The sequence below is a fragment of the Diplotaxodon limnothrissa genome, linkage group LG12 (assembly GCF_057381915.1).
Source record: "Diplotaxodon limnothrissa isolate DT_005_m linkage group LG12, D_limnothrissa_male_GT1.1, whole genome shotgun sequence".
Lineage (NCBI taxonomy): Eukaryota > Metazoa > Chordata > Actinopteri > Cichliformes > Cichlidae > Diplotaxodon > Diplotaxodon limnothrissa.
The window spans coordinates 14,641,420-14,668,630 of NC_140607.1; the positions used below are offsets into that span (position 1 = coordinate 14,641,420).

General features: G+C 41.6%; 2 protein-coding genes across 3 annotated transcripts; one reads left to right on the forward strand and one right to left on the reverse strand.

Moving 5' to 3' along the window:
• The first annotated feature begins 1,415 nt into the window (after positions 1-1,415).
• Positions 1,416-13,428, forward strand: LOC146620996 (aldehyde dehydrogenase 1A1-like). 2 transcript variants are annotated; one of them, XM_085368043.1, is made up of 14 exons: positions 1,416-1,433; positions 9,864-9,914; positions 10,123-10,227; positions 10,458-10,598; positions 10,711-10,840; positions 10,982-11,043; positions 11,312-11,440; positions 11,572-11,685; positions 11,818-11,920; positions 12,278-12,462; positions 12,547-12,711; positions 12,813-12,970; positions 13,111-13,185; positions 13,356-13,428. In XM_085368043.1, exons 1-14 carry the CDS (start codon positions 1,416-1,418, stop codon positions 13,426-13,428), a joined length of 1,509 nt encoding a protein of 502 aa, XP_085224169.1. The 2 variants fall into 2 exon arrangements, with proteins under 2 accessions (XP_085224169.1, XP_085224168.1); XM_085368042.1 differs by lacking the exon at positions 1,416-1,433 and adding an exon at positions 8,962-9,022 and having other exon boundaries at positions 9,754-9,914.
• A 750-nt stretch (positions 13,429-14,178) lies between these two features.
• On the reverse strand, positions 14,179-26,769 carry tmc2b (transmembrane channel-like 2b). The gene is made up of 20 exons (XM_085367728.1): positions 26,724-26,769; positions 26,575-26,616; positions 25,962-26,361; positions 25,001-25,168; positions 23,119-23,209; positions 22,955-23,036; positions 22,747-22,853; positions 22,551-22,649; positions 20,612-20,754; positions 20,364-20,511; positions 19,788-19,982; positions 19,493-19,672; positions 18,659-18,817; positions 18,020-18,148; positions 17,387-17,454; positions 16,888-17,127; positions 16,456-16,581; positions 14,716-14,794; positions 14,493-14,619; positions 14,179-14,396 (listed from the first exon to the last, which is right to left on the reverse strand). Exons 1-20 carry the CDS (start codon positions 26,767-26,769, stop codon positions 14,179-14,181), a joined length of 2,847 nt encoding a protein of 948 aa, XP_085223854.1.
• Between the last annotated feature and the right edge of the window lie 442 nt (positions 26,770-27,211).

A 27,211-nucleotide genomic window follows, 5' to 3' on the forward strand; every position in this document is an offset into this window, starting at 1 on the left:
TAAGCTCAGCGATTCTCTGCGCGATCAACCTCTCACATGTTTAAGCTTGCTGCGGGAGATTTCACTTGTCATGTTTGCATAGTAAGCTAACGATTAATAAGACGATGTCAGAGGAATTGGTGCACAAATTATCATCACTCACAGATCAGTGCTGTCGCTCTCTATACACAGTTCGCACGATTGCAAAGTGAAAGCAAAAAAACAAGCGCAAATTCAAACGCGATTTCAATATGTCACATATTGACAGTGGCTCACCGATGCCAATGACATAATTACCCAGCTACATTTCTGAAAGAATGCAAAAGCATTGACATATATTTTTCCTACAATAGCCCGACGGGCAGGGAAGAGATAGATTTTGGTAGCCCGACTGAAAAAAATCGCTAGCTCCGGGACGTCGGGCTAGCGATATTGCGAGCCCTGTATCTGATTGAGGAATCACTCATCTTTGGAAAAGAGAGTTTATTACAGAGAAATGGCTCTTTCCAAAATAAAAGCGATACTATCCGCTTCTTCTGGGCTATATTCTCAGCAGCATAAGGAGAATCATGTGCTAACAGCTGTCTAAATGACTCGGCTAAAGTTAGTAGCATGCTTGCTTTTTTTTTTCTGCTTCCACTTGTCTTTGCACTAGGATGATGTCGGCGTAAATGTGCAGTCATATTCGTTGTGTTCCCACTAGTGCTTTCAGGTTAATCTCGTTGAAATGACCTTAACGCCACAACACGGCAAATCTCCGTTAACGAGCTACCGCCGATCGCTCCGTGCATGGGGCTAGACGGCGCTAACACACTAGTTCACACCAATGTAATTGAGCATTGCATGGCACATCCAACATACTGTTTTACTTTAGTCCATGACTCGCTTACCTTCAGGGTCATACGTCACATGAAAACCAAAATAATTCCAAACGCCAGATCTGAATGAGGGTGGGGGAGGTCCATCTTGCAAGGAGAGCTTAACTTCTGTCTCGCTAGCTTGCCCTGCGCTCTTCCTTCTGACTATGCTGTCTGTGTTGAGCGCTCAGTGGATCTGCGCTTGACAGTGCAGCCTAGGCGGAGTAGTCGAACACAGATTCACTGAGCGCTCAACACAGACAGCATCGTCAGAAGGAAAATTGATAAAATAAATTACAAATTTTGTATTGTTCGATACATATGCGTACCGAACCGAAAGCACTGTATCGAACGGTTCAATATCGATACGAATATCGTTGCACCCCTAATATATATATAGCACCAAAATCCCAAAATCTCAAAGCAGTTTATTATTTAAAGTTAAAGACCCCACAATAATGGAGAGAAACCCCGAACCTGAACATAGAACAACACAGTGGCAAAGAATCTAAAACAAGCTTCTTCTTTTTTTTTCTTTCTTTTTCTTTTTTTTTAAAATTACTATTGTTTCCATAAGGAATGAGTGACAGCACAGTGGCTACGTCCATGTTTTATATAGAGTCAGTGGAGCCACTAATAATTGCCATCCACTTCTTGAAAGGACAAGAAGCACTGTGTCGGTGAGAGCAGACTGCTGGAGGCCACTGTGGGGATAGTTTAGGCTCTCGTAAATTAAATTAGCTCCTCGTTGAAATTGAGAAACTCAGTGACGAACAGCGACCAACCTCTGCTGGGAGTTATTCATTTATTTATTTACTTATTCCTGAAAATTCACTCAGAAGCCCGGGGCTTGATTATGTGACATCAGTACTTCTATCAAAGCCGGAGCGTCCTGATAGGCTACAGAGTGGACGCCCCTCTCTGGGAGGGGAGCTTTGGAGCACTCGGTGAAGGTGCTTGTTGGTGGTCACAGGGCGGAAAGTACGTACAGGCTACCCTCAAATGTAAGCTTGACTGTGGTGCGCATACGCATATATAGCTAACGACCTTGCGCATCTTTGAGAGCGGTTGCTATTAACCGGTCTGTGCGTTCAGAAGCTGCAAGAGTGTTTGAGCATTTTGAATCTATACGTTCACCTTTCTTTTATATCCTCAGGTCCAAAATTGGACAAGGCCCACCCCTCTCCCCCCTGTACTTCTTGGAAGCAACGGCTGTACCAACCTTTATTTGTCTCCGATGCAAGGGCCACCGGGACTGCTCTCGCTCTGCAGTTTATTTACAGTGTTTCCTCAAGCAGCTGCTGCAGATTTACTCAGAGAAGCGTCCCCCTCCTCATCTCTCAGTTTGTACATCCTACTTTCTTTTGCGTTTTAATCCCTCCCACAATAGATACAGGCCGAGGAGCAGACGAAGAGGCTTGCAGTGAAAGGTAACAGATATTTTTGCTTAAAGTATAAGAATTATGGTTTGCTATAACCGCCTGCTACTGAATTTGATGACCTCAGATGTCAGATAAATATAACAGTTTGATGAAATACAAAACTGATATGATCAGACAGCTGAACATTGAACACAGCTGAACTAAAATAATCTACAAACATAAAGGATCTTAAGACTTGTTGATCCTGTTAATCTTTTCTGCAAAGTATGCATTACAGCTCCCCTACCTCCACTCTCCCCCTCCACTGTCCTCCAGATACATTTTAGTAACGGACCTGCTGGTGCACTTAGATTGATTTCCAGGTTACAGGCAGGAGGATGGATGGCACAAAATTGTAAAATTACACTAATAAGATGGATAAGCTGCATCACTCATCAGTTATACTCATTTATTTTTCTCTTTCCCTTTCACAAAGGATAGTCCAGTTCTGTTGCTGAAGGAAGTAATAAAGGAGGTGCTGGAGCAGCTTTTTGAGAATTTGAACAGCTGCAGAAGCTTCCAGGTTACTACGCAAAGGTGACTGAACACAAGCAAGAGAGAAGTGAGTCCAAAGTTCTGCTAAAAGGAAATGACCTTGTTTGACCTGGAACCACAACTGATGGGAATGCCCCTTGTCTTTCCTGTTCTCTTTGATTTTATTATATACCATTTCTTGACGCAACACTCCCAGGGATGCGTGTCTCTACCCAAGGTCTCAGATCTGTTTTGAGTTAGGCAAATGCAGGATGCTTTCTTTAATGTATGCAAGTTGCATACATTAAAGAATGTTAATGTTGCATAATGCAACATTAACATTTACCCAGTGACCATGAACCACCTTTGTTTGGGCACTGAAGTGACAAAACCTGAACAGTTGCTGCAGTTACCTAAGAAATATTTAACACACATTCTCTCCAGAGGCCTGGAGGTGAGTGAGCCAACTAGTTTCTCTGACTGAGAGATTGGTTCCTGTCTCACAAGAGAGCAGTGTCATCTCCCCACATCTCCCCAGTGGCAGATGACACTGCCCTCTTGAGGGAAAATAATGTTACTCCAGGCCAACAAAAAGTTTTTTTCAGTGGCAGAAGCAAGCTTCAATAAAACATACAGTGCTGTGCACACCTTGTGCTAGATAAGCTACCATGGATGGCTCCAGAGTCAGTAAATTACTCAAGCCAGACTTTTCAGTGGTGTCAGGTCCAAGTACTATCCACCATCCAGAAAGCTTATAAACTGTAACAAAAAAAACAAAAAAACTCAAAATTTGGGCCTCACAGACAGCATATTCATCACCTACAGTCTTATAACTGACAACAACAGGGTCATATAAGCTAACTTTAAGCTGGTAGACAACAAAGCTAACTAGCAACAGCTCACAAGCTCGACTTAGCTGAGGTGTTCTTGATGAGGGGAAGACCTTAAAACATGGGAGCAGATTGTGAAGGTCATGTGCTGACGTGGACTCACATGTAAGAACGTATTTGCATAGCACATTTTTACACAAAAACTACAGAATTCTTTATAACAAAATACCAGAGAATAGAAATAAAGGTTAACCAAATGCAAGTGTGAAAACATGAGGTTTTAGCTGTTTTATGAAGGCGATCACAGAGTCCACAGATTTCAAGTTCAGTAATTCATTGTTCACTTGCTCTGACAAGCAAACACTGAATTACAATATTTTATACATGATGAAATAAATGCATGAATAACAGTTTCCAGTTCAGAGTGTGACACAATGAGACTTGGAAATATTTCTTAAGTAACACAAGCAAGCGATTTGACATGAACGTCCAACATGCAAAGGTTATCATGGCCCTGAGTCTGTGGACTCAGTGGTTTTGATTATTATCTTATGTTTCAGGTTAATTCTTGTTAAGATTTTCTTGTTCTTATGGTTTGGTTTCTGTTTTGTATTCTTAGCTCCTCCTGTTCTGTGTCTCTGTGCCTGCCCTGGTCCTACGTCTCTGTGTTCCCTCCCTGTTGCCATGTCCGTGTCATATCACGTGTCATCCCATGTTTCGCACTGTGTGTTATCCTGCATATCATTCTGCGTGACTTTCTGCATTTTCTTCTGCGAGTCATGGTTTCAGGTTTGTTTAGTAAGTTTTTCCCAGTTTAGGTTTATCTTAGTTTCTGTTGTTCCCATGTCCACTCAGTCTGTATTCTCACCATTTTGAAAATAAAGTTCACTCACATCAAAGCCAGTGCCTGGCTTTTGGGTCTCTCGTTCACGACTCCACATGGCTGCCGCTGCAACCGTGACAAAAGTTCCAGAGAGAAGATTTAGCAAATGTGGCACAAGGACCGAGTTTCCATTATCTTAGACTTAAATCTGTCAGGGGACAAATAAGGACTTCTGCTTTTTCTTTATTAAGTCAGAGCACCTACAGTGGGGCAAAAAAGTATTTAGTCAGCCACCGATTGTGCAAGTTCCCCCACTTAAAATGATGACAGAGGTCGGTAATTTGCACCAGAGGTACACTTCAACTGTGAGAGACAGAATGTGAAAAAAAATCCATGAATACACATGGTAGGATTTGTAAAGAATTTATTCGTAAATTAGGGTGGAAAATAAGTATTTGGTCACCTCAAACATGGAAAATCTCTGGCTCTCACAGACCTGTAACGTCTTCTGTAAGACGCTTTTCTGTCCCCCACTCGTTACCTGTATGAATGGCACCTGTTTGAACTCATCATCTGTATAAAAGACACCTGTCCACAGCCTCAAACAGTCAGACTCCAAACTCCGCCATGGCCAAGACCAAAGAGCTTTCGAAGGACACCAGGAAAAGTATTGTAGACCTGCACCAGACTGGGAAGAGTGAATCTACAATAGGCAAGCAGCTTGGTGTGAAAAAATCAACTGTGGGAGCAATCATCAGAAAATGGAAGACATACAAGACCACTGATAATCTCCCTCGATCTGGGGCTCCACGCAAGATCTCATCCCGTGGGGTCAAAATGATCATGAGAACGGTGAGCAAAGATCCCAGAACCACACGGGGGGACCTGGTGAATGACCTGCAGAGAGCTGGGACCAAAGTAACAAAGGTCACCATCAGTAACACACTACAACGGCAGGGAATCAAATCCCGCAGTGCCAGACGTGTTCCGCTGCTGAAGCCAGTGCATGTCCAGGCCCGTCTGAAGTTTGCCAGAGAGCACATGGATGATACAGCAGAGGATTGGGAGAATGTCATGTGGTCAGATGAAACCAAAGTAGAACTTTTTGGTATAAACTCAGCTCGTCGTGTTTGGAGGAAGAAGAATACTGAGTTGCATCCCAAGAACACCATACCTACTGTGAAGCATGGGGGTGGAAACATCATGCTATGGGGCTGTTTTTCTGCCAAGGGGACAGGACGACTGATCCGTGTTAAGGACAGAATGAATGGGGCCATGTATCGTGAGATTTTGAGCCAAAACCTCCTCCCATCAGTGAGAACTTTGAAGATGAAACGAGGCTGGGTCTTCCAACATGACAATGATCCAAAACACACCGCCCGGGCAACAAAGCAGTGGCTCCGTAAGAAGCATTTGAAAATCCTGGAGTGGCCTAGCCAGTCTCCAGACCTCAACCCCATAGAAAATCTGTGGCGGGAGTTGAAAGTCCGTGTTGCTCGGCGACAGCCCCAAAACATCACTGCTCTCGAGAAGATCTGCATGGAGGAATGGGCCAAAATACCAGCTACTGTGTGTGCAAACCTGGTAAAGACCTATAGTAAACGTTTGACCTCTGTTATTGCCAACAAAGGTTATGTTACAAAGTAGCCTATTGAGTTGTATTTGTGTTATTGACCAAATACTTATTTTCCACCCTAATTTACGAATAAATTCTTTACAAATCCTACCATGTGGATTCATGGATTTTTTTTTTTTCACATTCTGTCTCTCACAGTTGAAGTGTACCTCTGGTGCAAATTACTGACCTCTGTCATCATTTTAGGTGGGGGAACTTGCACAATCGGTGGCTGACTAAATACTTTTTTGCCCCACTGTATGTAGGATCTGTAGCTAAGAATTATCTTGGGACTAAAAAGAGATATATAACTGAATGTCATCTGAATGTAGCAGTGATTAAAAAAATGTTCAAAACGTGCTGAAGAGCCATCAGATATAACAGAAAGGGCCCTAAAACAGAACCTTGTGGCACGCCATAGGTAATAGAAATAGAAGAGGACATGTACTTCACTGTGTTTATGTCATCACTGGTCATCTGCATTATTAAAGGAGTGAGAAGTGTCTTCACCTAGGCCATGTGGGGGTTGCAATATCCCATACGACATGTGTTGTTTTTATACACTGACGTGAGCAGTAAAACCTTTGAAGTGCAAATTCCTGAGAATTTTACTGAGAATGAATTATGACACCTTGTGATCTGCCTGTACTGGACCCCTGGTATGAACAATGTAATTTCTGTAATGTGTCACAAGGGAGTGCTCTTCATCTGATTGTCCACTGACATGCATTCCCAAATCATTGCTGCTTACTACATGTAGCTGCATATATTTAGGCTGTGAATTAAATCATTAGTGCTTCATGTTGGGAATATTTACTAATCCTAAGAGAATGACATATTCACCTAATTTCAGAACAATGCAGTAAATTACAAACACAAGTCTTTGCATTCCTCTACCTCTCATTTTTTTCATTTCTACTCCTTTTTCTAATAAATTCGACTAATAAATAGCCCTAACTAATTCCAGTGTCTGCTCACTCACCTTTTCATGGTAAAAATGTAAATGGCCTGCATTTGTATAGCGCTGTACTCGGTCCCTAAGGACCCCAAAGCACTTTACACTACATTCAGTCATTCCCCATTCACACACTGGCAATGGCAAGCTACATTGTAGCCACAGGTGCCCTGGGGCTCACTGACAGAGGCGAGGCTGCCAGACACTGGTGCCACCGGGCCCTATGACCACCACCAGTAGGCAAACATGGAGTTAGTATTTTGCCCAAGGATATTTAGCATGCAGCCCGGAGGCAGCCTGGGATCGAACCACCGACCTTCTGATTAGTGGCTGACCTGCTCTGCCACCTGAGCTACAGCCACCCCATGCATGACTGCACTGTCTCCAGTTCTTTCACCATCTCCTACTTTCCATTTTTTATTCCCTTTCTTTTTTCTTGCCCTCTATCAAACTGTCAATTTAGGTCAAGTTCAGCTGTGGGACACACGGGCGTCTGAGGCCGACCGACAGCTCCTTTGACCTGGTGGTCCACATCCTATGTAGACAGAGGCAGTCCAGTTTTGTCCTTAACTCTGGCAGACACACACTGACTCTCTGGATGGTAGAATTTCTATGAAGCAATTGTGCTCCATATGTTCGAACATTAAAACAAGGCCAGAGTTACAGATTTAATACTCCATTCAAAACGTCTGAATGAGTTTGTGTACATGCTCAATGTATAGCTAACCTACGCAGACCCCACCTGACACTAGGATCGAGTATGTGTTGATCAACATTGACTATGTGCTTCCCTAATGAGGAACAAACCCTTTGGAGATAAGTAGACCCAAAGAATCTAGGTTACTTATTTACAGTGTGCTGTAGTTCCAGTCCAAACTCTTTCATAGAAAAAGGCTTCAAGTCAAGTGTGTGACAAATAAGAGGTGAACGCATTAGTATGGGAGGATGGTTTTCACTATGTTTTCAACACTCCCTAGATGCAGCTCTACAAATCTTCTCTTTGTTTAATGAGGGTTAAATCAGGTTGTGTTGTCAAAGGGGATAATTCTCAAAAGGATGTGTGTATATCGAGACAGAAAATGGGCACACCAGACAAAATTATGTGATCACATTGTTCCTGGGAGACAGTGAAGCAGCAGGAGGCCCCTTATCAAAGCAAACATCTTCCCAATTATGCTTGTTGACTTGGAGGTGGGTCTAACCAGGCAACTGGGCTGAACTGATTCATAGAAGACAGAAGTAAAAATGATGGCAAATTCAAGATTTTCAAGATTTTCGGGCTTGGTTCTTCCTCTTCAACATCTAAAAAGTTTATTGTATTGTAAAATTATCTTGGTAAATGTTTAGAAGTGTGCTTAACTTAAGGCGATTTTGAAATGGAAGATTTATGCACAGAAAGATTTAACAAAGATTTAACAAGGTAAGATAACATCTAATAATCTTAGCTTAGCAGAAAAATGTAACTCAGGGGTGTTAAAATTATCCACAGAGTCCCTTTATATTACCACCAATCAGTATTCTGATATAGATGGTGCTAATTATTTATTTATTATTTATTGCCAGTGTACTAGAAGCTTTCTGAGTAAAATATTAATAAGCAGTAATAGTAAATCTGCAGGATTCAAATTGTAGTGAAGGAATAAAAATAGTGAAGTAGAAGAATTATTTAAACACTGTCAAGTTGATAAATTCCCGCTGATTGCAAAAATGGCTAATAATTAAAAATGTGTCTAACCATACTGTACTTCCATTGTCACGTCAGATGATTAGTGAGCTTGCCGCCTCCCGGGACACATGAGGTAAACTGGGATTGGGTCCATCTTAATGGTTATTTGCACGTGCAGGCAGACCCTCAAATGACCCAGGAGAAATCCTTCTGTGACAGCGCGCAATCCTGCGCATTTCTGCGCATTTCTGCTTTCTGACGCTGAGAGCTGAAAGTATATAAAGAAGCTCGGAGACTCTCCGGTCAGCTGACACCGAGAGGAAGGAGAGAGCAGCTGCAACATGCCTGTGATCGGAGTGGGAATACACCAGTCGGGGGGAACTGCATCAGCATCACCCACAGGTAGAACAATTTTTTATGTTTACGTAATGTAATTCCACAACCATTTTCTAATGTTTGTTGAAAGACCAGATAAAAGTGCTTTTATAATAATAAAAATAAAAATAATTATTATCATTATTTTTATTATTGTGACAGACATAAATGTTCAAAAGTAATAGGCTTAATTTGCCAGATTTAAAAGTCTGTAAGTGCTGTATTGACACATAGTTATGTATACATAATCTATTGTCTGGCTTCTCTACAAAATTATACAAGTGATATAGTAACATATTCAAACTGTCTTTTATCTGACACAGAAATCCACAATGCCTTAATTAAACTTGTTTCTTCCATATGAGCCCATGCATGATCAGGTTTTTCAGCAATTACAGTGAAATGCACCTCTGCTCATATTTTGCCCTGGCACAGCACTTGATGTTCTCAGATTCTCTCAGTTTAATTAAGGTCTAGTCCATTCTTCTGAGCTAGCAAATCATGTCAGTGCGTGGTCATCACCCTTGACCATCCGGTTTAAAAAAGCTGACAATGCCAATAACTAATTTGGCACAGTTTCTATTTACTCCACTGGGTTGGGATAGCATCGTGTGCACAGGGTTACTATCCTCACTCAGTGACCCAAATGTTAGCTTTCGCAATCACGTGTGTGTGTATGTATCTGTGTATTCACACACCTAATCAGACAAAGAGACTTGAACAACATTGTGTTCCATTTCTGTTTTTTGTTTTTTCAGAAAGAAAAAATTACAGCCTGAGCTCCCAGCCAGCCAATGGTTATGAACATCAGTCTGGAAATGGGTTCAACCACCAGGACCACAATTCCCAGAATGCAGATGGATTGGAGACAAATGCACTGCCCACTCCAATTGCAAACCCCCAAATTGTTTACACTAAGGTAAGCTGCAAGCCAAGAAGCAAAGCATATTTATAAGATGAAATAATTTGAATATAGGAAATATTTACCAGTCCTTTATCAGTTAGGATGCAGTAATTACCTGGAACAGCATTCAGAGATGATACCCCACACTGTGTGCTTATCACTGTAAAGTCAAAGAGTGAGGGGGATATATCACACAATCTTTGTCTCTATCTTTCACCATCAGGTGTTCATCGGTAACGAGTGGCATGAGTCATGCAGTGGCAGAAAGATTCCTGTGTATAATCCCACCACCGAGAAGCTGCTGTGTGAAGTGGAGGAGGCCGACTCAGTGAGTATTTTACACGTCGCTAGTAAGTTAGATGAGCTTTACAAGAAAAACTTTTGAATGTTTATGGAGCATTATTATGACTTACATTGTGAGCACTTTTTTGTACAACGTCTAACGTGTTGTATGCTGTGTAGATTGGGAATCTCCTTAAAGCAAATTTTTCAAGTAAACACATAAACTTGATCTGGCGTGATTGTGGTGGAAACCTCCTTAACTTGTGCTAATAACAGGACGATGTAGACAAGGCAGTGAGGAGTGCCAGAGCTGCTTTCCAGATGGGATCACCGTGGAGATCCATGGATGCCTCAGACCGAGGCCATTTACTTAACAGACTTGCTGACTTGGTGGAGCGAGACCGGCTCTTGCTAGCGGTGAGAAACACACATACACGTACCTGAAGTAAATCATCAGTAAATGTTGCTCCACAAAACATCACGACTGGATTATAATGACGCTGTGTGTGCTTTTTTTCTTGTTTTCCAGACACTAGAAGCTCTAAACTGTGGCAAAGTTTTCCTCGTGGCATATTTTGTAGATCTGATGGCTACAATCAAGACCTTGAGATATTACAGCGGCTGGGCAGACAAGATTCACGGAAAAACCATCCCCGTAGGTGAGTTAAATTCGTTTTTTTTTATTTAGATCAGAGGTTACACGTGTTTCCATATTTGAAACCATCAGCACAACAAAAACTGGATGCATTCAGTGCTATAATAAATGAACTGTGTGTGTTTTTTCTTTTTTTGTTTTTTAGATGGAGAATATTTTACCTACACACGGCATGAGCCCATTGGAGTATGTGGTCAGATCATTCCTGTAAGTGAAATAAACACTAAAGGATGGCAAACATTCAACTGTTATGTTACCAAGTTTTTGTGTTTTTTCAGTGTTTACATTCAGCCAGCTGTGAGTAAAGTAATGGTCCTGAATGTGGTGAAAAAAATTTTAACCTGTTTTTTAGCTGAACCTGAGATAATTTGTTGATTGGTTCTGATTGTGTCACATTCATTATCACATAAATCTTTTAAGCCAAAAAGTCTTATGAAGCGAAAACTGAAAATTGAGTTTGCACTTTGGCATTCAGTGGAACTTCCCACTGATGATGTTCGTGTGGAAGATTGCTCCTGCTCTGTGCTGTGGGAACACTGTAGTCATCAAGCCAGCTGAACAGACCCCTTTATCAGCTCTGCATATGGCTGCACTCATCAAAGAGGTAGTTAGATTCAAATTACTAATCACCCACAACAATCTTATGCAATTATATAAGTGCAAAAACTGGCGCAAGTCCATTTCTTACTGAAAGAAGATGACTGAGTGGCTCTCTTTTCAACTCTCTGTGTTCAGGCTGGGTTTCCTCCTGGAGTGGTTAATGTGTTGCCTGGTTATGGTCAGACAGCAGGCTGTGCCATTTCTCACCACATGGATATAGACAAAGTAGCCTTTACCGGATCTACTGCTGTTAGTATAAATCTCAGCACAGTGTGTCTGTGTGAACAGCTTGCTCTCTTCTGGTTTTGTGCATTTCACTCATGTACAAATGAACTCCTTTACTGTAACCATGCGGCTCACATGGTTGTCACTGGTTACCAGGTTGGAAAACTCATCCAGAAGGCTGCAGGTGAAAGCAACCTGAAGAGAGTCACACTGGAACTTGGTGGAAAAAATCCTAATATTGTCTTTGCAGACTGTGACTGTGAGTGGGACCTTTTTTCACTTGATTACGTCACATTTCTCTCTTTAAATGTCATATTCTTTTATACCTTTACCATGTCTAACCATTTCTGAATTGAACAAATAAAGTGCAGCACCATATTAAGTCACACTTGTGGTGTATAAATCTTTCTTTTAGATTTGATATCTTTATATGATATATCTTGTAGTAGTATTATCTTACTGTAGTGGTTTTCCCTAACAAGTGAATGATCCCTCGTTTGAACCTGGGAGTAGAAGAATCCCTTTGGGGTCGTGTCACAAAGGGCATCTGTTGTTAAAAAGAAATCTGCCAACTACCAGCAGTTAAAGGTGGCTTTTCTGTGTATATGTCTTGCAGTAGAGTACGCAGTGGAGCAGGCACACAGTGGTCTGTTCTTCAATCAGGGCCAGTGCTGTCTGGCAGGATCCAGGGTGTTTGTAGAGGAACCAATCTACGAGGAATTTGTCCGCCGCAGTGTAGAGAAAGCCAGATCCAAAGTCCTGGGAAACCCACTCTTGCCAGGCGTGGACCAGGGACCACAGGTATACTGTGGCCTGAATACTGTTACACTAACTAACAAGTCAGACAGGTCAGAATAATATGAGCTTTGTTTATTTTTTCCTCAGATCAACCAGAAGCAGTTTAATAAGATAATGGAGCTAATAGAAAGCGGGAAGAGAGAAGGTGCAACTCTGGAGTGCGGTGGCTCTCCAGGGGGTCAGCAGGGACTTTTCATCCAACCCACCGTGTTCTCAAATGTCAGAGACCATATGCGTATCGCTAAAGAAGAGGTACTCACACCCCCAACGGTGGAGCACATATTAAAATACGTAGTCTAATTCTACTGCTCATTTTTTTGCTTTTGTAAGATTTCTCTACCATCCTCTTGCAGATATTTGGCCCGGTGCAGCAGATTATGTGTTTCCGCAGCATAAGTGAAGTCATCGAGAGAGCCAATGCCACACAATACGGGTTGGCAGCAGGAATCTTCACTAATGACATCAACAAAGCCCTTACAGTCTCCTCTGCTCTGCAAGCCGGCATGGTCTGGTATGGATCACATCCTTTGCACAGAGCATGATAACTGAAGCCTCTCTTAAAGTCCCATTAGACTTTGGAATAGTGCAGCTACTACTATTGTATGCCTGTTTTTAAGGAATAAGGTGAAACTAATGCTGCTTTAATTCTAGGGTGAACTGCTACAATGCCATGAGTATTCAGTGTCCATTTGGTGGCTTCAAGATGTCTGGGAATGGGAGAGAACTGTGAGTGTTGCCATTTTGAAATCTAAGGAAATTAACCTTTACATTTGCTGCATTAATGTCCATCAAACAACTACGTAATCGTTGCTTTGAGACTTTGTAACAATGCACTGCAACTTGACTAGTAAACTCTTTCTCTTTTTAATCAGTAGTGCTTGTTTTTCTTATTTCAGGGGGGAATATGCACTGCAGGAGTACACTGAAATCAAGGCAGTCACAATCAGAATATCACAGAAGAGCTCATGATACTGCCAGTCTACATTTCTCCTGTTTAAACCATCAGCCAGAGTCAGATCATTAGATCATGCTGCACCTGCATGTTTTGTAGCCACTTTGTGAATATTTATTCCATTTTCTGCACAGACTTTCTTTATTTTTGTCATATACCGCCAGGGTTACATGACTTTTATCTATGGTGGTCCTCTAGTGTACAGGTTTGTAAACAGATTGTTCTTTGAAGTTTTGCTTCTCGTGTGTTTGATAGTTTAGTTACACCGTAAATGGCAATTTTTCATAAATAGAACATTTTAATAGATGTCATGCAAAAAATTAGAAAGTCACTTTAAAAACTATGTACAGGGATTTCCACATGAAATCAGTCGTCTGTATAGATAAGCAGTAAACTGTAGACTGATTCCACTGTAGTAAACAGGAAAAAAAGCCGAGTCCTTGGTAGAAGTTGCTGAGACATAGAGTTTGTTGACATTTTTGCAGTTGTAATACTACTGACACAGATAACACACCATTTCTGTATCTTTTAACTGAGTCGCTGCAGTAACTACAGACTTTTTCCAGTGTTAGGTATGACTGATGTCTCATCTACCATGTTGAAAATACTAATTGAATGCTTTTCATTCATATAATAAAATTCCAATAAGAAATGATGTTATGAAATTTGTGTTCATTTGCATCATTGCAGTAAACCCCAAATTGATTCCTCCTCCATATGCAGCTGGAGCCATCCTAGCAGATATCTGTAACTGTGAATCATGCTTCTTATGTCCTCGGAGGAGCGCCCCGACCTCTCCCTCTGCCAGGCCCAGGTAGAGGGCCCCTGAGATGTCCAGGAGGCCCTCCCCGTGCCCGAGGAGGATGGGCTACTGGCCCTCTGGGGTTTGTGGCAGCCAGTGACACCTCCTTTTGCAGGTTGACCCCTTTCCCCGCTGATCCTGGCTTCATTTTGGTAGACTTGCTTCCCTTCTCAATTACAATATCTAAAAAGACAGATTGAGAGTTGGAAAACGTGGTCAGGTCAGTGGGGTGTTAATTATCCTACAGTATATGCAGCTGAAGCCTGTATATGAGTGTACCATGAGGCGGCTCTTCCTCAGTGGGAGGTGGTATTAGAGATTTATTTGGCAGAAGGTCCTCCAAGTCTTTCATTACTTGATTAGTGCTGTCCTTGTTGTTCCTGCGGTTCTTCTCCTCGTCTCGGGCCTGAAGTGATGACCAACAAACCCGACAGTCATTTGATTTGAATCTAATCTTGAACTTTTGCTTAAATATGGGAAATTAAGAGAAATTCATACTGACCATTTTCATCTTCTTTTTAAGGTCCAGGTTTGCCTGTTGGTATCCCTTTGACACTGTGTTAAGGTAGTAGATGGCCAACCTGTTACACAGTATAAGTCTTTTACTGTGCCACTGCAGATGGATTAGATTACAGTCAGGCTTTGCACACAGTGCTAGATCATATTGTTCTGTCATTTTGTTCTGTGTTTATGTACATGCACTGATCATGGAAATTTTAGGCAAATTTATATTTTGTCTGGGTGCCATGACGTGTGTTACTTCGCCTCATCAGTTACAAGTTTAAAAGAACTGTTGTTAAATTCATAAGCTGCACAGGTAGCTTATCTGCTCTTTGTTATCTACCCAAACGTAATGTGATAATGTCAGAGTGGAAACAAAACACTGTTCGCAAACACTGGTTTTCTTGCCAGAAAGCTTAGGGTGAGCAAATAAAATGCCACTACACTGAAAAGCAGGTAATGAATAGCCTCCTGAAACTTAAGCTGCCTGCTTAGATATACCACTCCAGGGCTCAGGCCAGCTACATGCATATGAGAAAGACAGCACAAAAAGTATCCACTGTAGCCACCTGCCACGGGGTAGGCCACAAAAACAAATGGAAGAATGGAAAATTCAAAATACTGAGCCAGGTGTAAAAAGCAAGAAAGCTAGGTTGGGTTTGTCTGCAGGGAAACTTGTTGCTTGTGAGAAGAGATGACAGAGATGTTTGTACGGCAACTACCACAAAAATATTCACAAGCATGCGTTTTCCCCATTAAGAGCCATAACAAGGATAAAGACTAACAAAAAAAATCCACAGGACAGCACACATGTTTTATTTGTGGATTTAAATTTAAATGGAGGATTAAAGCTGGTCCTTTCTTTAGGAGCACCTGTACAGAAACTAGACCTGCCAGCTGACCACAGTAATTAAATTTATTAAGAAAAGAGATTGTTTGTTAACTGTAAAATGTGTTTGCTTACTTGACCACATCTTCACCACAACTATAGATGCCACTGGTACTGCTTTTGTCCTCTTTCCCTGCCCTCATCCCCAGTCGGTTGCGGCAGATGGCCGCCCCTCATTAAGTCTGGTTCTGCCCAAGGTTTCTTCCTGTTATAAGGGAGTTTTTCCTGTCCATTGCCTGTTCATAAGGGGTCATCTGATTGTTGGGATTTTCTCTGTATTATCGTAGGGTTTTTACCTTCCAATATAAAGCACCTTGAGGGGACTCTTGTTGTGATGTGGGGCTAAAGTGAATTCCTCAAAATCAGTGCCACTCAGTTAGGACAATGTGATCCGCCACACCACAAAATCAGGAACAGATGGACACCTTAAAATCTCTCTACTCTCTGAATTCTTCAGATCCTAATCTGGGTGAGTATCTGACAAACACATTCCATAGAGACCAACCAAGACTACCCTCCGATTATCACGGCCCACATTTTCACTGTACTCCTCCAAGAAAGGCTGACTTTTGCTGCCACTGTGTGGTAGTGTCAAAAAAGACAGTGTAAGGGTAACATCACCACATTATCAGTATTCACTAAGATAGAGACAACTGAAATGCACACAATTTGTTTTTCTAAATAAATAATAAGATTGTGTAGGCAACCTTAAATATATTAGCAGTGCACAAAAGGTTTCATTTGTTTTCTTACATTTATCATGCACGCTTAAAAACACACAAAATGTAAAAATGTATCTTCATTTAGCAGGTACAGAAGCCATGTTTGACTTATTATTTAAATTATACTTACACCATGAGGAGGACGACAGGCATGATGAGTCCAGGATTGGTGGCATATGTAAAAATGGTCCCTATGAAAGCTGGTAAATCCTGTGTTATAGTCTCCATAACCACATCGTACATCCTGTCCTGACCACTGGGGGGATATTGTTGCTGTTATCATTATTGTTACTAACCCTTGGATTTAAAAAAACACAAAAACAAAAAAAACATGTGCATGCAGAAGTATGCTTGAGAAACCTGCCAAGACGCTGCAGATTAAAAAATTTTATTATGTTCATTCTTTAAGTTGACTCTAATAATTATGTTAATGATCATCTAGTGAATCTGAATAAGCTTGTTCATGCAGATTATTAACCGAATAAAAAAATGTAAATCTGCAGAAAAAGAAAAAAGATATTCATGCACCACCTTAGATCTCTTATTTTAACCTCATACTGACCTGAATGGACCACAGTCGAAGGACGGGGGCAGGGTCATTATCGTGTAAACGACAGGAAGCAAGCTAAGGAAGAGCACGAGGAGCAGCAGGCCCATGTAGAAGTTGTTGGACCTCGATGCCTTGAAAACTCGCTCGTGAGGAACATTACAGGCCATCACTGCCCAGCACTGGAAGTACATCGACGTCAGGAGACGCAGCACATTCAGACCCACCAGACCTGGAGCGTAAAATGCTCCCATCCTAAGAAAAACAACATATTAAGCAACACTGTTCAAAAAGGAAAAAGATCACGATGCAATTTCAAACTAATCAGCCACTGAATAGTGTAATTAGTGTTATTAGAGATTTTGTGATTGCTGCATTAATGATAGGCGGATCAAAGAAACGTGAGCTGTGTTTCAGCAGAGGGAAGCTTATTAGTGAGCTATTCATCTCATTAGAGAATCTCCAGTGAAGCAGAAAGGAGTCAGAAAATAAAATCATCGATGGAGTAATTCACCATATCATTCCTTGATTGAAGATAAGCCCCAGCACATTCCCACTGATGTCAAACTCTGCATATGATGGCTGGAATAAACACACAAACAACATGATTTGCATGTACTCCTGAATTAATAAACAGCAGGTCAATACACTTTGCATTTGTTGCTCTCTCTCTCTTTCACGCTGTAATTAAGTTCTCATTGTAGTGTCCTGTTTCATTCTATGTTCAGGATCACCTGTCTTGCCAGATGTCATTGCAAAGTATCAGGTTGATGTAGATGCATTACGAACTGCGGTGGTAAACCCTTGAATTAAAGCAGAAAGTCTGCACCTCCTCCTCTGTTCATGTGTTCAGTAATACCTGAATGATAATGACATAACCACTACTTAAACTGACACAATCACCTTAAATTCCCATGCAGGACTTGAGACAAGTGGTGCAAGTGCAGACTTAAACGTTTTATTTATTTATTTATTTTAATTGTGTTAACGGCAATTGAGCAACAATCAGTTTTGAGGCCTGCTGAGGCCTGTTCCCTGCAAACATTGCTGATGAGCACGACATTATTTCAGTCAAACAAACTAAGATGGACATATGTTAAGGGCACGGGACACTGTGACCCACTGACACACAATTAGGAGTACTCACGAATCCGGCCTCCAGGTCCCAGCACCAGCAGTAGTTGAGGAAGCGAACAATGATAGCTCGCGCAAAGTCACCGATCAAGATAGTCAAAAAGGTTACCTGCATGTCTGATACGATAAGTTTCACAAATTCCTGCAAGGTAAAAGTAAAGACATAAAGAAAAGAAAGAATTGTGATGTTGTCCCCAAATACTTAAAATCAAATGTTTATTTATTCAAATACTTAATTTTTAAGGGAATATGCTTGGTATGAACTAAATATATACCAATCAAATAAGTTTTGTTTGATCAGAAAATTCACATTTTATAATGTACCTATGTAACAAGATTACATGGAACATTTACATGTAATGAAATTAGTCAGCATCATGGGCAGAACATATGTAGAGTCTATGACCCCTACCAAATTGAAACAATGTTGCACTGATCACTGCACTAGCATAGATAAATAGACCAGTTTGGAGATTTATTTTTTTAACTATGCAGGTTATTAATGAACTTGTGCAACACAAATTGTGACCGGTGATTCTATGAGTAACTGTGATGTGATTATTGTGTTACAGACAATTTAGTGTAATTACAGTAATGCAGTACTTTGTAATGTGTTTCCCTCAGCACTGTTATACATAAAGCTTCTACTAACTATTCCCACTGCAGTCTCCCAACAAGGTCCTCTGACAGCATCTGCAGGATTCACGACCAGTGGAGGCACATCCGTCGTGTTGTAGTAGGAGCTGTAGTTGGCATTGTACTCATGTATAGCCCATTCAGTGGCATTCTTGAGCTCCTGCTCCGTTTCCAGCTGAAAAACATTTAATGCATCAAAGAAAAATTAAGGTGTCAGTGTTCATGTAGCATATTTCATACACACATAAATGTAGTTTCCAGGTTTTTAAAAATAACTGATTATTGGGAATTTGGGAAGGACTGTTTATTTTCTGCTTAAGATGTGAGTTAAAGGTCCGATACCACTGTCGCTTAATTTAGCACAAACACAGGAACAGTAGCCAGGATCTGACTGAGGAAAACAAAACCTGCATAACCGGCTATGAGGTTTAGGGGGCAATATTTCACACACATACACACAAACACACACACTCATTTTCATATCTTAGCAAGGATATCTAATTGACATAATGCTTTCCCTAGCCGCTTACCCTAACCGTCATCATCAATAAATGAATGCCTAACCTTAATCCTCAGCCTAAACCTAACCATGACCTAATTGTAACCCTGACACTAAAACCACATTTCGAGCATCAAAAGTGCCTTCAACGTTGTGGGGACGCACATTTTGTCCCCAAGTGACTGTTGGTCAACACACGTATAGTGGCATGTCAATTTTCTGTCCTCATAAATGTGTCTAAACATGTGTGACAAATATGCAAAAAAACCAAGACTTCTGCAGTGTACATTACTTTTCACATCAGTGTATAAATGCAACTGTAACTAATGCATGAAGGCACATCAGCCATACCTTGTCATTAACTTCATCAAAGAGAGCAAAGAGGAAGGTGTAAAGATTTCCCAGGAAGAGGGCGAAAATTCTCCCCAGCTGCCACTTAAGGGCAATACGGGGATGATAAGCTTCCAACTCTGCAATGGTTTCAAACAGTGGAGGACACACTAGTCCCAATAGAGACATCACAAACTCCACCTGATACAAAAGACAAGAGAGAATGTAAACATTTATTTTTTCAAGCCTCAACTATCCCAACTTTTCATCGCTCCTTGTGTCGGAAAAGAACACCATGTGCTCAGTGTAAACCTGCCTCGTTCTTTTGAAACCACGTGAGAGACGCTGGATCCATCTTAGCAAAATCCTGAGAACGTTTCACCACAAAGTAGATGAGATAACCACTGCCACCGAGACAGCACAGGATCATAATATTTGCCAGAATCCTGAGGAAACGTTGGAGATGGATGTTTTCATCCTTCTGGTTCTCCTTTTCATCTACAATGGACTCCTGCATTACAAATAAAGAAGCACTTAAGATCTCTTTCAGTTTCAAGTTACACAATTTAGCACCTTCACATTTCAGAAGTTTAAATCTCCCTGCAAATGGCGCCAGGACAGTTTTCCCCACTTTCCTTATTAAGTAGATTTTTATGATTAACCATCTTAAATTGGGGCTCAGCATATGAAAATGTTGACGTGGAGTACATTATGCTCGCACCTCTCTCTTCGCTGTAACACTATAGGGGATGGAGAAATCAGTGGCAAATTAACAAGTGGGATGTGTTTGCTGGCAGCAGGAATGACATGCCCAACATGGACCTATTTTATTTACACCACATATGAAAACTTCCTTCTGAAAATCCTCCAACATGCACACACACACGCTAACCTTAAAGCTGGTGGTTATGGAGGCGTACTTATTATCTGCAGTTTCGGGGTTTCCTATGAGGTAGTCCCAGCTGGTGAACATCTTCCAGCTGAAGGTGAACTCTCCTTCATCACCCCCATCTCCTCCCTCATTTGCATTACGAGCCATCCTGAAGAGACAAACAAAAAGAAATGATAAAGAAACCCTAAAAAAAAAACAAAAAATTTCTACATGATTTTCATCTGAATGCCCGCATATGTCTTGCCTACATTCTAATGACAACCATTAGGCTGTATCCAAATATTCCAACACCAGTGAGCAGGTATGACAGAGGGAGTCTGAACTTCAGCACGCCAATGTTTCGTTCGTTGTTGTAGTAGCCATAAAACAAAATAGAGTACTTGCAGTATCCCTGTTGATGAGAAACAGAAAGGTATAGTCACGCATACATGCAAATACAGTCTGTACTCAAGGTAAGTTTCTCACCACACCAATGTATAAATAACATTAGAAAATATCAAAATGGTGACTGAAACAGCCATGCTATCATCTCTGAGGGTGTAAAGGCTGCTATCTATATTGCTAACATGCGAATGTTCATTCTCTTCTGCTTATCAGGGTCACAGGGGGCTGGAGCCTATCCCAGCTAAAATAGGGCAACAGGCAGGGTACACCCTGAGCAAGCTGCCACCCTGACACAGGGCTAACACAGAGCGACAGACAACCATTCAGACTTACACATTTGGGCAATTAAGAAGCACTAATTAACCCAACCCCACCCAGATGATGTAGTCAAACTCATGAGTGTTCTTGCCTTGAGGTATCAGTGCTAAGCACCATTGTCCATCCATCCATCCATCTTCATCTGCTTTATCCGAGGCTGGGTCGCGGGGGCAGCAGCCTAAGCAAAGAGGCCCAGACCTTCCTCTCCCCAGCCACCTCCTCCAGTTTATCCGGGGGAATACCAAGGCGTTCCCAGGCCAGCCGAGAGATATAATCTCTCCAGCGTGTCCTGGGTCTGCCCCGGGGCCTCCTCCCGGTGGGACATGCCTGGAACACCTCACCCAGGAGGCGCCCAGGGGGCATCCTTGTCAGATGCCCGAACCACCTCAGCTGGCTCCTTTCGATGTGGAGCAGCAGCGGCTCTACTCTGAGCCCCTCCCGGATGGCCGAACTTCTTACCCTATCTCTAAGGGAGAGGCCAGCCACCCTTCGGAGGAAGCTCATTTCTGCCGCCTGTATCCGCGATCTCGTTCTTTCGGTCACTACCCACAGCTCGTGGCCATAGGTGAGGGTAGGGACGTAGATTGACCGGTAAATTGAGAGCTTCGCTTTTACACTCAGCTCCCTCTTCACCACGACGGACCGGTGCGGCGTCCGCATTACTGCAGCTGCAGCCCCAATCCGTCTGTCGATCTCCGGCTCCCTTCTCCCATCACTTGCGAACAAGACCCCGAGATACTTGAACTCCTCCACTTGGGGCAGGAACTCATCCCCGACCCGGAGTGGGCACTCCACCCTTTTCCGGCTGAGAACCATGGCCTCAGATTTGGAGGTGCTGATCCTCATAACCACCATTGTGCTGCCATGAAGTTCAAATTGAGTACCAGAATTCAGAAGAAAGTGATTTAAGTGATCCAGGAATTCTTGTTGGTGCCAGCAGGCCGGTCTGAGTAGTTCAGAAACTGCTGATCAACTTGTGCCTTCCTACACAACCATCTCTAGAGTTTATAGAGAATGGTCCAAAAAAGAGAAAATATCCAGTGAGCTGTAATTTTCTGGGATAAAATGCTGTTTCAATGCCAGAGGTCAGAGGAGAATGGCAAGAAGCCTTTAAGCTGATAGAAAGGGAACTAAAACCAAGATATGCAGAAAGCCTCTCTAAACATCTTAAACCTTGAAGCAGGTGAGCTACAACAGCAGGTGATGCTCCCCTCATCTAAGAACAAGAAACTCAGGCTGGCTACTTGAACTTGACACTGAGTTAACTGAACTCTTATGGCATCCACAGTCACCAGATCTTACCAAAACATTATCAAAAGTTAAAAAAAAAAAAAAAAAAAACAAGTATTAGAAATTTAAAAAAAAATGTATTTTTCTTTTCTTTGGTATAAGGGCAAAAACTACTGTTAGCCAGTCTGGGGAAAAAAGAGAGCTCGTGTGTGAGGAAAAAATGAATTAAGGGATGCATGAAGCTAGGATCCTCACACCAAAGTCAAAGAGCACTGAGAAGTCCATGGCTGTGTCCTGTTCAGATCGTGGCACAGTTTTCCGGGGAATGGAGCCATAGGGGAGACCCATGAGAACCTAAATGCAGAGAAGAGGGATGGAGAGATGGATGGAGAGAGCTCAGCATTTGCCACATTAGCTATTGGCTGCTAGCATACATATAGACAAAGCCTACCTCTGGCAGCACCACCAGACCAAACATGAACCCGAACAGGATCAGGTTCAGGCCATACATCCACCTCAGAAAAATGAAGTAAGATGCCACCGATGATCCAAAATGACCTGGGGGGAAGGGGGTGGGGTGAAAATACATAATTGTGAGGACAGCTTATTAGCAAATGTAAGATTATAGCTTAGTGATTATTTGGTTTTGTGGTACCAACTTTCTACTTCCTTTATCTTCCTCTCCCAGGGTATACAAGCTGTTTTGAAGTTCTCAAAGTCCCGATTAAACTTGATAAGTTTCTAGGGGAGAGTGCAGAGAAGCAAACTTAAACAATATTACTCAAATTATAAATCAATGCATTTTGCACAGTGAGGACATTACCTTGGTCATCATGACTTTAAACGCATACAACTTCTTGCCTCTTCCTTTCCCGAGAGCACCTTCGAATTTTTCAACAAACTCCTGGGCCTCCCTGTTTCAGGCAGTACACAAATGTTCAGCAATGAAATACCATCCATGCCCACATCCAACTGAAAATCATGATCTACTCAGTGAATTAATTATTTAGTTAGTGAACAGGATGTACAAACAACAGGTTTGGAATGATTTACTGATTGATGACACGCTGCATATGTTAAGAGCACTGGCAGGAAGACACAGCAAGCAGGAGGTCAGCTCACCACAACAACATGCATTAAACAGTGTCAAGCTCATGAAAAGTTAAGGCAACTCGGCTATCATGTTCCCTTTCCAGAAACTTGCCTACATACATAACAAACATACATACTTACCTCACAAACACACACTGACTTACACAAGCCTTACCCCTGGCTAGGAAGCCAGAACAGTTTGCTGTCTTCTAACATATCTAACAGGCTGAGATACAGCCAGCTTGGCTTGTGCTGAGATTTTATAGGACCCTGTTGTCATGTATACAAATTCCACAAAGGGCAGAATTTCCATACAGTGCATCCAGAAAGTGTTCAGACCACTTCACTTGTTTCACATTTTGTCATGTTACAGCCTTGTTCCAAAATGGATTAAGTTCATTTTGTTCTGCATTCAATATGTCCATTGTGATGTTGAGTAAACAAAATTTTCCTCGAAATTCTTGCAAAAATCACATACATGTACTGTAAGTATTCTCACACTTTGCTCAATACTTTAGCAATGATTGTAGCCTCAAGTCTTTATGATTATGATGCTACAAGCTTGAAACACCTATTTCTGGGCAGTTTCTCCCATTCTTCTTTTCAGAACCCTTCCATCAGATTGGATGGAGAGCACAGCCATATTCAGATGACTGTGCTTCAAGTCTGGGCTCAGAGTTGGCCACTCAAGGACATTCACAGAGCGGTCACAAAGCCACTCTTGTCATCCTGGCTGTGCGTTTAGGGTCGCAGTCTTGCTGGAACATAAACCAGACCAGTCTGAGGTCCATAAAGCATCTAGTTCCTGCTGCTGAAAAACATCGCCACAGCATGATGATGCCACCACCATGCTTCACTGTAGGAATGGTATTGGCCAGGTGATGAGAGGTGTCTGCATGATGATGCAGACATGACGGGCCAACGAGTTGGCATTCAGGTGGCTTCTGTCTGGCCATTCTGCCACATGGGCCTGATTGGTGGTGTGCTGCAGAAATGGATGTCCTTGTGAAAGGTTCTCCTTTCTCCACAGAACAATACTGGAACTCTGTCAAAATGACCATCAGGTTCTCAGTCACCTCCCTGTCTAAGGCCCTTCTACCCGATCACTCAGATTGGCCATGCGGTCAGCTCTAGGAAGAGTCCTGGTGGTCCCAAACTTCTTCCATTTACAGATTATGTTGGAATATTGGAATAAGGCTGTAAAACAATGTGGAACAAGTGAAGTGCTGTGAATACTTTCCAGATGCACTGTAGATGAATAAAAGCCTAGATCTAAACATTTGCATAGGTTGCAGGACTCAAAAGAAGAAACATGCTTTGCCCTGTCTAAAAACACATTTTTTTAAAGTAGTTTTGTCTGTTTGTATAGTTGAGCATTGATGAGTGGAAGTACCAAAGAGGTAAAGTAGCAGTGAGCAAGATTTAATAATAAATGTCCAACTTCACATGGTATTAAAAGAAAATGTGCACCAGCAAAAATGGAGTAATAAGCAATTTTAAAAAGGCACTCAAAATGAACAACATCTTTAATGAACAGAAGTTACGGTTGTAACAAAAAGCAGGCCAAAGAAGAGGATTAAGAGTTGGCCACAGTTTTTTGTTTTCATTTTTACTTTAGCAGTACGAGCCTCCTCTTCATCCGCCAAGGTTTGTTCCTTAATGTAGCAATCAGCTTCTTCTTTTCTTCTACTTGTTCTTTCAGGGCAGCGATCTCTCCCTCTGACATCGACTCTTCATCAGACTCGTCTTCAGACTCGTCTTCAGAGGAAGAAGCTGGAGAGCTGCCAAAGGGAAGCAACCGTCACTCGCAATGACTTTGAGAAGGCATAATTCTCACACGATTCATCACCTCAAGAAAAGCTTTCCTGGTGGTTTTAATTAGTAGATTTATATCTAACTGCACACGGTGCAGTGTTCACTTAATAACCCCAGTTCCAAAAAAGCTGGGATTCTGTGTAAAATGTAAATAAAAACACAATGCATTGAGTAGCAAATCTCATAAACACATATTTTATTCACAATGGAACAAAGACAACAGATGTGTAAATGTGAAGATGTACCATTTTGAAGCACGTTTTGAATTTGATAACAGCAATCCCGTCCCAGCAATGCGGTCAAATTGATTGGCATTTGATAGTACAGATGGACAATAACCCAAAACATACAGCCGCTGCATTAAAGGCCTGACAGAGCATTTAAAAGGAAATAAAACAGCATCTGGTGATGTCCATGAGCTCAAGACTTCATGCCATCATTGTCAGCAAAAGGTTTTCAACCAAGTATTAGAAATGAACATTTTATTTTCAGTTATTTAATTTGTCCAATTACTTTTGAGCCCCTGAAATGAAGGGATTGTGTTTAAAGAAATTGCTTTAGTCCCTCAAATTTTTATGCAATTTATTTTGGACAACCCACTGAATTAAGGCTGAAAGTCTGCACTTCAACTGCATCTGAGTTGTTTGAATTAAATTTCATAGTGGTAATTTACAGAGCCAAGAAAAAAAAAACACCTATATCTGTAAATATTTATGGACGAAACCGTAGGTGAAATACAGCTCTCAGAGAATACTGCACCTGCTCTGCTTTCCATTCTTCTTTTTCTTGTCCTTCTCACTGCCTTTATTTGTCTCGTCTTTGCCTTTAACATTTCCCTTCTTCTCCTTATTCTGATCCTCTTTCTCCTGTTTGGAAGGCGCTCTTCCTCCTTTCTTCCTTTTACCCTGATCTTCTTCGCTCTCCTCATCACGCTCCTCATTTGCAGCTTTCCTCCTGGGAGCTTTGGCTCCTTTCTGTCTCACCCTTCGTTTGTCTTCCTCATCGTCTTGGTCACTGTCTTGGGGCTTGGTCCTCTTCCTTCGTCCCCTTTTCCTCGGTGCCTCATCTTCATCTTCTTCATCATCCTCATCATCACTGACCTGTTTGGTTTTACGCTGTGCTTTGGCTCTTCTGTTTTTGCTTCTCCTTCTGGTCTCATCTAAGACACACACACACACACACATACAAATATATATTATTTTTTTACACAAGGTTTGATATTGAAAATGCAATAACATGTCCCTGAACAAATACAACCATCAACAATAAGAACTGACAAAAAGGGCCGAAAATGCCTTAAAAGCTATAAACATTTTCAAAACGTTTTCTTTAAATTAAACTAAAGACAGAAAAATTGTCCCATATGACTTACCTTCACTCCCACTGTCCAACGTAGCATCCACCTCCATCCCAACTGAACAGATGCATGAATACAACCATTTAGATTCAAATGTTTAAATAAATATAGCAATGAATGAATGAGTCAGTTTTCCCTATAATAGCATTAAAACATCTTCTCACCATCTTCAGCCTGAATTATAGCATCGTTTTTCCTTTTTGGAGGCATCCTTCTGATCTTTTAGTTATTTATATATTCTTTTTGTCCCCTACTCACTTCCGACTCAGTCTCACCTTCATCCATGAGTCACTCAGTTCACTGACACAGTACACTGTGAAGGTACAGAAAGAAAGTCAGTATACATAACCACATAAGCACACACACACACCACACACACACGCACACACACACCTCTGTTTGTGCTGCTCAAAGGCTGGGCTCCATGACAACAGCCAAAGAAACCCAGCCCTTAGATGATAATCAGGAGCCAGAGAGAATCTGAGAGACAATGGACTTGTCTATCAAAATGTTAACTGATATTATACAGGGGAGAGATATAAGAAGATATAAATTTTTGGTGATTTAACACTCAAGTTTATTTGAATTGGATAATGACCAATATCTTGAGTCACTGTCATATACAACATCTAGCAATGCAACAAAACCGTTT

Coding starts and splice junctions, on each gene's coding strand:
- tmc2b (XM_085367728.1), bottom strand. CDS start 26,769: ATGCCTCCAAAAAGGAAAAACGATGCTATAATTCAGGCTGAAGATG. Junction 23,037..23,118: donor TTAAAGTCATGATGACCAAG/GTAATGTCCTCA, acceptor ACTCTCCCCTAG/AAACTTATCAAGTTTAATCG. Junction 19,673..19,787: donor CGTGGTTTCAAAAGAACGAG/GCAGGTTTACAC, acceptor CTTTTGTATCAG/GTGGAGTTTGTGATGTCTCT.
- LOC146620996 (XM_085368042.1), top strand. CDS start 8,962: ATGCCTGTGATCGGAGTGGGAATACACCAGTCGGGGGGAACTGCATCA. Junction 9,023..9,753: donor TGCATCAGCATCACCCACAG/GTAGAACAATTT, acceptor TTGTTTTTTCAG/AAAGAAAAAATTACAGCCTG. Junction 10,228..10,457: donor AAGTGGAGGAGGCCGACTCA/GTGAGTATTTTA, acceptor TGCTAATAACAG/GACGATGTAGACAAGGCAGT.